The sequence below is a fragment of the Haliotis cracherodii genome, unplaced genomic scaffold, assembly GCF_022045235.1.
Source record: "Haliotis cracherodii isolate W230 unplaced genomic scaffold, xgHalCrac1.p SCAF_5, whole genome shotgun sequence".
NCBI classification, from domain to species: Eukaryota; Metazoa; Mollusca; class Gastropoda; order Lepetellida; family Haliotidae; genus Haliotis; species Haliotis cracherodii.
The window spans coordinates 3,092,541-3,104,013 of NW_027266308.1; the positions used below are offsets into that span (position 1 = coordinate 3,092,541).

The following is an 11,473-nucleotide window of genomic DNA, read 5'->3' on the forward strand; positions in this document are numbered from 1 at the left end:
TAAGATAGAAACACAATTTATTTAAATAAAACACATAATAATATGAAAATGACCAGTTCCTCAGAAAATAGTACATGCATATTTTTCTTCAAATACAATATGGAAAATATATATATCAACACCATAGTAACTAGAAACATACATGCATTAATTAATAGGGGGAAATAGACAAATAGATTGTGATCCTTCAGTCCATGATATAACAAGCATCATTAACATATTTGTACTGGTTATCAGTGTAAATCAAACTGATATTTACCACATATACCATGTTTCGAAGTAGCTTACGTATTTATATTGATATACCCGGTATCATATATGTAACAGATTATTCTGTCATGTAAATTAATCGTAACCTGGAAGAGGGTTCAACAAATCTACAAGTCCCATTAACCTTATTTGTTATTATTTGGTTTATGGTTCAGCTGACTAAAAATATATAAGCAATAAAATATACACTTTTAGAATTAGAATTTCTTTTATAAACGCAGAGCCTAACAATCATGCTAATGAATAAAGAACTCCATATGTTCCTGCCTGACTGAGATAAGTGCAGAGCTCAAGATACCGTTTTGAGCAATTGAGTTTTTACTTGAAAGTTTCTATTTTAATTGGGTTATTAAATTTTCTTCTTGGGTGACCATTATTTTTTCACTCATCTATTCATTACTTGGTTGGGTTTTCCCAAAATGAGTAAGCATTTTGAGATTTGAAAAAAAATGAAATAATGTTTTTGATGTATAAAACAGTTCGAAATGTAGGTTTGACTCGTAAAGTGAATAAGCTCGTAATTGTGTTCTCTGAAATTAGTTCTGTTGTATGCATGCTGAAAAAGCTTCATTGCATATTTACGAGTGCTGTTTTCAAACAATTGAGTTTTTCATTTAATGCATGCGTTTCTGTAAGCAAGTTAATTGAAAGTAATTGGGTTTTGAATAGTTTTGGGGGTATTTTACACAAATACGCAGGTTATCTGTAGCTCTGTAAGTGGTACAAGTTCCATGACCAATAATCGCTGACATGCCATGGGCTACATAGCAATACTATTCACTGGTACTCCCAGGCAGTGCATGTGTGGCCTTAACCCATGTGAACGCTAAGACTGATTAAGATTCCAAGTAAAGGAATTCTGTTATTCTACATATTAATAAAAATTAACTGACTTATAGGGTAAAAGTAATTTTCATGTTTTGTATATAAAATATTACTTAATATAAGGGTCAGCATGTTAAAAGGACTGGTTTTATGAAATGCTACATTAGTGTGATTTATTATAGAAATACACTAGGCTGAATAATTGAAATAAATACTGACATAGACATATCTTTCTGACAAATTCAGTCAAATTTATTTTGTGATAAGAATCGTACCCTGGTACAAACATATTGTTTCGCCTTTTAGATCATGGACCAGTGGTACCACTACGGCATGGTAACAAGTCAGGACCTGATTCCTCCATCAACAGTGTATGGACAAATTATGAATGATCACAATTATATGTTAGTTACAATGGTGACCACTGAAAAAATATCTTTTCAAAAGCTCCAAAAATAATCTTAATCTTACAGATTGGACATAATATAAACTTTCTCACTAATGCTGCTGTTGATCATACACAGAGAGTTATTCACACAGATGTCATTGTGATGGATCCCCGATGTTCCAGTGTATTATAGAGTCGCACCTTGGGTTGAACTTGGATGTCGGAATTCCTGATTGTCTCGGACTCATCTGGGAGTCCAAAGTATTCACAAGGTTCGACAGGATCTCCAGTTTATTACAACATATACCTTGGACTTATTGGCCGACAAAGTTTTGTTTCGGAAGTGACGTCGCCACCCCCTTTCTTTAATCACCAACTTCAGAATTGATACTCATTAGCTGGAAATCTCCAACAATTGTGTGTGGTGTTCAATATAGTATAACTACCAGAATACCTTCCAATTGTTTAAAGTGGTGTAGGAGTTCTATCAGATATCATTCAAGTCATAATTAGGCCTCCCATTAGTCGGGCATCTTCACGAGGCAAGGGAGTTAATTGACTATGAAAGTCCAGTTTTCGCCCTTGACGAACTAGGCTGGAATTTCTGGGCTCGATCGTAGCGCCACCAGTGGCTATTACGAGTTATGTCCCTCCTGTTGACCAATCAGGTACCACCTCTCATTCCAAATGCAGTTGCTTGAAACAAAATGGCAGTGCTCTGTCAAGACAATCTGATTGATAATCAAGATCAATATTGTAATCAAATGGGTCTTACCTCGTGAAGTTCATTAAATCATGTAAGCACCTTGATTAAAAACATGAAAAGATTTGAAAAATATCTGTTGACGCCTAGTTGGCGGTACACATGCTTTGCAAATCCTGCAATCAACCGAAATCTGCACGGCAGTTTACAAATCGGATGTTGATTTTGTTACACGCTTTTGATTGGACTATACATAGACTCGTTAGTCCAGCCAAAATATAACTCTATAATTCCAGCCTAGTTCGGTAAGGGTGGAAACTGGACTTTCATAGTTAGTTAACTCCCTTGCCTCAGGAAGATGGCAACAGCCAGTCAAAATGGTTCTTAACAAGAGTTCCACATACATCTGATAACAAACCTCTGTCCTTGAACAAGTATGCCCCTGATGCCTTCTGTTGACGTCAGATGATTGTCATAAACCATCTTGTATTGCTGGAAAAGGGTTTCTAAGATCTGACTTTTTTAGTTTTATTTGGAGACAGTTTGCAACACCCGAGTTGAGTACTAGCGATATTTCCACTTATTTCAGTCATGAAAGAACAGGGAAATTTGATCGTGAGGTTCTTATTGGCATCATGTTATTCAAACTTGACTCCAAATGATGCTATGGTGGCTGACGGGACCAGGTATTTATCATAATGGAGTGGAGATATGATACACTGGAAAAAACAAGGTGCAAGGTGATCTGTACAATTTCTAGACAAGATGTTCTGTTGATTGAATAATGACTGATCACATGCTCTGTACTGATTCAGTTATCAATTGTTACCAAGAATAATTGAGGAGAAAAAAGTTATTTACAAACAATTTGTTTTTCTCAAATATTCAACCATTCAAAAAACATGGTAAATCTACACATGATCACACACACATACAGTAACATGGACAACAGATGGAGGTGAGATTACTGACATTCCAAAAGCCTTAAAAAGGTACTTCCTGGAGAATACACTACACATAAATCAATACAACTACAGTCAAGTCTCGTTAATCCGACACTAATGATGGGAACCGTTTAAATCAGTGCTATTTAGACCTGTTTATCCGACAGTCTCGCACTCTGACTCCGACACACCTAATTTGCAATGAATTACCAAAATCACTCATTAATCAGTCTCGATAATCCGACACTTGTGATCAGCGTACTCCGTGGTCATCTGTCCGCGAGTACACAGCCCGTGTTTAGATGCGAGACGAGTCGGCTGGTAGCTGCATATTACGAAGCTGCAGAGATAAACTTTGCTTAATAATAAACAATTAATGCTTTAAATAAAGAAAACAGGATTAATCACATGCTTAGATTACCGCAATCTCATTAAAATCAGTTACAAGTTCTTGCTATCGCCGAGGACAACCCATTACAGGTCACGTCAGAACAACCTGTCACGAACTATGACCGAGGGATATGGTACTACTTAATTTTTTTATCCGAGATACTCGTTAATCCAACATAATCAATCACATACAACCAGCCATGTCGGATTAACAGGACTTGACTGTATACTCAATTCTCGGCTGGAACAGACCAATTTATAATATGATGAGTGCTTGATAATGAGTGAGTGAGTGAATGAGTTCGATTTAATGCCGCTTTTAACAGTATTACAGTTATATCGTGGTGTGTCAGCTTAATGTAGGAGGAAAGCGAGAAGTGATGCAGGTCTCAGATGATTAGTACTTTGGTGAAACCCACGAGCACGGGCATGGTGTTGCAAACCTAGAAACATAATCAGGGCGAACCGGGATTCGAACCCACAATCATAGGTTTCTGGGCTTAATAATGAAACCCTAACATATTTAAATACTAATTTCTAGCTAATACAGTCAGAAAGTAGATTTCTGTTGCAGATGGAAATCTTTAAGCTCTCTTCCACTAGGACTTCTGATTCAAACAAATAGACCCAGATAGTACCAGGGTAGACACAGAATACAGAAAATCTCATGCATTCCTTATGGACCCTCTCTAGCCCCCGAGTCCTTGTTCTAACCACATTCGAAGTAGAAGCTACAGGGATTCTCCATCTACCAAATGGATTAGTTATTGCGTAACAATTGTCATATGCCAAACATCTACCGTATTACAAGGAAAATAACACTACAGTGTTCCCTCGCTATTGGGCAATATTGAAATATGTTATTCCTGATAAAATAATCATTTCAGATACAATTTCTTCCGACCATTGCATCAAAATTCTTTGAAGTTGTATAACTGGGTACTTTTTAACTGAATCACCGGTAGATTGGGAGGAAACGTGTGCACAGCTGATTGCTATTTCCGGCTCAGTTTACGAGGAAATACACACGGTAATCTTTATCTCTGCATATAAAACAATGCCTTGGAGAGCAGGAAATACAATTCGAAAGGTAAATTATCATGTCTAGTGATGTTTTATATCAAATTTCATATTATTATTGACCAAGTTTGTTATACCTGTTTGTTCACCAGAATTGGCTGAAGGGATACGATGTGGGTTTTTTTTAAAGCGCACAACACTCGATAAATCTTTTTTTACACTATGAATCATAAACAACTACTATTCTGATGTTTTTTTAAACTCTGAAACGTGCAGCATAGATTGTGTTAGGTAGGTAGAGCATGTATACTGTTGTGTTGGTGATCTACCCCCTACGACTCCACCTCGGATTAGTGCTGGTCATCAATAACGCTCATCAACCAACCAACCAGCCAAAGGTAGCACTGCAGCGAGGGATCACTGTATCTGCCTTTTTTCTTTGGCAATAATTTTCATAATCTTATACCAAGAATATTATACAAATAAATAAAAAGAAAAAAACCGATACAATATTTGTGATAAAGATGTGAGTGAATGTGTGCAAGAGTGAGTGAGTGAGTTGGGTTGTCAGCCATAAAAAACTTCAAACATTTTATCCATGTAGGGAGTGGACTCCGGGCGTGACAAGCCAACACTTCACCAACGATATGCTCATGAATATCGAATGAATGAATAACATAGATTCTACAGGAACACACAGATACACTCCAGCAAGGATGATATGGCTGACAGGTGATGAGATGCTTCAGGCAAACATCAGTGCAAGATGGTGGCTCCATCCTGAGTACGAGTCATAATCAGCAGCCATTGTGACCACCCAATCCTCATTCTGGCAGCCAATAGCTGCCTTCCACAATACACTTAGGGATGCTGCAATTGCCTGCGTCCAACATTGCAGAGTCCATTAACGATTGATACGCCTACGTCTCTGATCCCATCTGATATAGAAAACAAACAAATAGGTCCCTTTTTTTTGTTTTCAAATGTCTTCCCAAACAAAATTTGTTGTCCTGACGCCATGGTCTTCCTCAAACTGAAGTCTGTCGGTAGTTGGACGTGTCTATAATCTTCTTGCCACACATGGCGCAGATCCCCTTCTTATAGGCACAGCCTGCAAAAGAGAAGGTAACCATGGTAACTGTAGTGCTTTCATTATTGGTTTACAGTATCAATGCTCTCTGTGCTTGAGACACATGTATGTCAGTGTAGTGAGTGTATGCTAGAGTAGAAACAGTTTAGTGAATACTAATATTTTATTTACCATGTTCACTATGTTTATAATTTGTATCTAAGCCACCTCCATCCCATCTTCCCGAGGCAAGAGCGTCTACTAGCCTTGTTATCAAAGTCTTGTTTCCACCCTTGCCCCACCAAGCACACTTTCCTGTGCTAAATATGATTGGACTATCGCACATATCAATAGTCCAATCAGAGAAAGTTTCACAAAATCAACATCCACGACTGTACGCCTTTGAAAGTGATTTACCGCTGCCTGTCTTTGTTGACAAATGTTAATTTCATCATTTAATCCCCCCAACGACTGCCAATGGGATGAAATTGCGAATGTTTTCGTTATCTGATCAACGAAGCTGTATGACATAAGAACAGTGATCTGATTGGATATCGCATTTTTATTACAAGAGGTGGCACCAGGGTCGAGCCAAGAAAAGTGGCCTTGATGTGGCAAGTGTAGAAACTAGACTTTGATATTGGCTAGTGGACATGCTTGCCTCGGGAAGATGCCTCCAACCAAAACAAGCAGAGGAAGTAACCGAGTTGAAAAATACCAAAAACATTTCTTGATAAGTATCTGATAAGTATATTACCCACAGGGGCAAGAATATTGGTGCAATTGTTTTCAGTAATCATCGCCAAGGCTCAGGACAGATCATCTGGAATTCTCCATAGCTCACCTTACAGGGGATACCCTCAATATTCAATATGGAAACACAAGCATCGTCAGTCAGAACATCAGGCACAGGATGTGTTGTGAGAGGTGAGGTGAAATTGGGTTTAACATCGCATCCAGAATTATTGCACTTATATAGCGCGCGTGTGTGTGTGTGTGTGTGGGGGGGGGGGGGCTGCTTGTACTAGTCCGGACTGATGCCGATTTATAGTGCTAGCTCACTGAGATGGCCGCAGTTTAACAAGAATACCCCACTCAGACACAGTATACTGAATCCGAGCCGACCAGCCCTTGTTTCGCCCCTTAATGCCGAGCGCCAGACAGGGTAACAACAAGTACCATATTTTAACGTCATTTGGTATGGGATAGAACCCTGGACTTTCCGCTCTCCAGGCGGAAGCTCTACCACAAGACCACAGAGGCGGTCGTGTCGTGAGAGAATCTGGCTCTTTCAAAGCTGCCATTATACACCTCCAGTGATGTCATCCTACTGTTCTCCAGTCAGGTTAAATCTCATAAACAGGGATCTTATTAATACAAATTTCGTCAGCTAGATATTTATTTTGCTTTTAAACACAAAGTAATGAAATGTAAAATCAAATTACAAATGTTTTCTTTATATTCCCGCAGATCGAACACGTATCTGTCTCCCAGTGTGTGTACCACAAGGTTACAGAGGTACTGATAAATCACAATGCTTTTAAGTATGTATTTTTCAAGTACCTGTATTCTGCCTTGAAATGTCCACATGGAAAAAGGCACTGGATAACATACTCTGCCCCAGAAACCCCATGGGACAAACCATAGGGCACTGGGACCTGTCCAGCCCCAGAATCTCCACCAGGTGACAAGCTACATCTTCATGAGGCAGGGGAGTAACTGACAGAAAAGTCCAGTTTCCACCCTTGCCGAACTAGGCTTGAATTTCTAGGTTTGATTGTAGCGCCACCAGTGGCTATTACGAGTTATGTCCCTTCTATGTCCCTCCTGCTGACCAATCAGATTCCACCTCTCATATCACTTGCACTTACTTCAAACAAAATGGCAGCGTCCTGTCAAGACAATCTGATCGATAATCAAGATCCTTATTGTGAAAAAACAAGCCTTACTTCGTGAAGTGCATCACATCACATGAGCACCTTGATTACAAAACATGAATCGATTTTGAAAATATCTGTTGACGCCAAGTTGGTGGTACACATGCTTGGCAAATCCTGCAATCGACTGAAATCTGAACGACACTTTACGAACCAGATATCGATTTCGTTACGCAATTTTCATTGGGCTATGTATAAACTCGTTAGTCCAGCAAAAATATAACTCCGTAAGTCCATCCTAGTTCGGCAAGGGTGGAAACTGGACTGTAATCATCAGTTAACTCCCTTGCCTCGGGCAGATGACAAGCATGAAGTACTGGGTACCTATTCTGCCCAGAATTCCAAAACGAAGACATACATGGGCTACTAATGACCAGTTATGTTTGCTTGTTGTTTAACGCCGCACTCAGCAATATGACGGCAGTCTGTATATAATCGATTCTGGACCAGACAATCCAGTGACTGATATCATGAGCATCAATCCACGCAATTGAGATCGATGACATGCATCAACCAAGTCAGTGAGCCTGACCACCCGATCCTGTTAGTCGCCTTTTACGACAAGCATAGTCGCCTTTTACGGCAAGCATGGGTTGCTGAAGACCTATTCTACCCCAGAGTCTTCACGGGTCTGACCAGTTATGCCCTGGGACACCCTTAAGGAGGCAAAAATGGGTTCTGCCTGGGAATGTCCACGTGGCTGTGTAACATAGAACCCACCTTGACAGTAGTGAGAGCCAGGCTGGTGGACGAAGGATTTACAGATGCGGCACTTGTCAAATCCTGTAGAATAGGGGTTGAACCTAAAACACAAATCTCTCATCTTACTCGGGGTCTACAAAAACACACATGATTCAAACTAGTTACCTGGATAACTTGCATTGCATGAAAATATTGTGGTACATGTTATTGGCTTATTAATGAGCATATCACCATATCTAAATATTCAGGGTTTGACCAGATGCACACAATTGTGTAATGTAAGCATACAACATGTACAAATGGAGAATTGACTCAATTAATTCACATTGTTCTGTCGGTCGTAAAAAAGTATCGGGGTTTAAATAAAAAAATGTATCCATACTGTAGATTGCATGTTACATGGAACTGACTGTTCTATTCCTTATCTAGAGACATCCTGTTCAGGGGGTCAATGCAATGCTTGAAATAAGAGCCTGCCCAAAGGCCTGGGGCCTGCAGTATCCATAACAGCTTTCTGAACAATAACCAAAATTGCATCCAATATTGGTATAAATCACAACTCAGTGAAAACTACGCTTCCTCAATCTAGCCTTATTTACATCATATTATTTGCTTTCATAATTGGAAAATAAATAAACTCATATTATGAACAAATCAATGCTTGTGATATGGGCAAAACAAATATTATTGCTGAAACCAATACTTCATTTGACTTTGATGACAGTGTCATGGGAATAGAAGCGGCTTATTCAACCGTGGAATAATACTTTAAATAATAAATAGTGATACTATCATGATAGATAATATCATGTGTATCAGTTTATCACACCTCTAAAGTATTTTAGATTCCCTATCAACATACTCAATAACTTTCTCATGAAGATGGTTTCTGTTTTTTATTCACTCTGTTGCCGGAGATAGACACATGTATAACATATGGTTTGTTTTCATTGTGTGGATCGATGCTCATGATATCAATCACTGGTCTGGTCCAGATTTGATTATTTACAGACTAAAATCATACAGCTGGAATATTGCTGAGAGCGGCGTTAATCTACAAACAAACATGATGTTCACACTTCACACATACATACACACATACCTGTTTTTCTTTGCTGTCAAAGCTTTGTTCTCCCCTACTTTGCGACCCCCGCCTTCAGTCGTGTTCCGCGCTCCACTCTTCCAGGGATCAGGAGTTATCACCTTCCCCAGCTTCTTCTGGCCTGAAGTCAGTCAGACATTTATATATACAACATAAGCAGAGCTCCAGATATCTTTTGAGCAATTGAGTTTTAACTCAACGGTTTCTATTTTAATTGAGTTATTACATTTTTCATTGGGTAACCAATAGATTTTCACTTATCTATTCATCACTCTATTGAGTTTTCCCCAAATGAGTAAACATTTTAAAATTTAAAAAAAATGAAATGTTTTTGGAGGATAAAATGGTTCTACATATACATGATATAGGCTTAACTCAGAAAGAAAACGAGCTCGTAGTTGTGTTTCAGAAATTAGCTCCATTGTACGCATGCTGAAAAAATGTCATTGGGTATTTACACGTGCTGCTTATATACTACGGAAACCCCCGAAGTGGGAACTCAAAAACTGCAGCTGACCCTATGCATTAATTGTATTCTGTTCATTGTATAACAGTTCATAGATCTGATCAGATCAGATTGATTTATACACACAGATCTTTAGCACTAACTACACATCACATATCACACATTAAAACATGTGAACCCTACTGGAAGATAATACGTTGTTTTATCATCCCAAACTGGCTCCCACAGTAGATATCGCTTGGGTGAGATCAAGTGATATCGCTGGAATGAATTTGCATCACAATGCTTTGCAGACCATTGTGATGTCATTGGTTACAATGACGTTACAATCAAATGACATCACTAATGGCTCTGCTACTGAAGCTGTTAGCAGTACTTTTTACACATAAGACACTGCTTATTACCGTCTACAAACTGAAAAAGTTGGAAGAATGATGTTGGATGATAAATATAATCTCAACCTTGTGTCTTTTGATATCAAATATATCAACGAGTGTTGATATATTTGATATCAAAAGACACTCGGGTGAGATTCTCTATATAACAACTCCTACTCATATTGGATATTCATTTGTTATTAATAACAACAATATCTAACATGTATACTCTGTACACATCCTGCTCACATTATTATTATTTTTTGTTGTAGCCCTTATGGCTTTTTTGTGGCCGTTTTGACTATGGGTTTGTGGCCGTTTTGACTTTTTTAGTGGCCGTTTTGACTTTTGAGTTTTGAGGCCGTTTTGACTATAAACCAGTAAGGACACCGGACTATACAACTAATATTCTGGGCATTTTCCGCATATATGAACACACTCGCCAGCAATGTCGAAGAGGAGCGGCCTCGCCTGTTAGTACAGACCTAGAATGTTAGTTACATGTTGTGAGATTCACTCGGAAGGCTCATTCACTGAGAACTAGGCTACAGAAGTACTGTTCACAAAACGACATTGGATCGCAACATGCACAGGATATTCCAACGTCTACTCCAGTCTAATTGCTACCTATTTGTGTTACGATTAATCAAACCATATGAACATGAATGTTGTGTCAACACATACGCAAACGTTCTCAAAAACTAAATGCTTACATTTCTCGCAGACCATTTTGTTATTCACAACTGTTTGTATCGTGAAGCAGTCGCATTTCCGGAAGTGGTAATGTCGTAATATTCTCATAGCGGCCAATGTCGTAAACTAAAAAGGAAAAATCTAGACTTGCTAAACTATTATAGACTTGCATGGGTTGTTGGATAGTGTTATTTTAGTGATTAATGAGGGACTGTACGATGTATCATAAGAAAATATTAAAATTAATATGGCAAAGAGAGAAAAACGCTCATTACGTCCAGTCGCATTTGCTTTAAACAAATCATTTAAGTTAAAATAATAGATCTATTATATAACAAACGTGAATCGCCTCGTTATAAAATATCATTAGGGTTTTCTGTCAATGTGTTAGATGATCACCGATACAGTCATGCCTCTATGTTAATGTCTTTATTAAAAATAGACGATATTTACGTAATTTTTAGTCAAATAACATGTCAGTGATTTGACAAAGTTGATATTTTCACGAAGAAAGTAATTCATCACCAAACACACAATAAATAATCATTCTGTGTCCTAATACACTGATATCAAACAACTAAATTGCA

The 11,473-nt window shown here is 38.3% G+C and overlaps 1 protein-coding gene across 1 annotated transcript; it reads right to left on the minus strand.

Moving 5' to 3' along the window:
• Positions 1-43: 43 nt before the first annotated feature.
• Positions 44-10,937, minus strand: LOC139442836 (cysteine-rich PDZ-binding protein-like). The gene is made up of 4 exons (XM_071223738.1): positions 10,907-10,937; positions 9,351-9,471; positions 8,267-8,349; positions 44-5,651 (listed from the first exon to the last, which is right to left on the minus strand). Exons 1-4 carry the CDS (start codon positions 10,920-10,922, stop codon positions 5,569-5,571), a joined length of 303 nt encoding a protein of 100 aa, XP_071079839.1. The 5' UTR covers positions 10,923-10,937; the 3' UTR covers positions 44-5,568.
• Between the last annotated feature and the right edge of the window lie 536 nt (positions 10,938-11,473).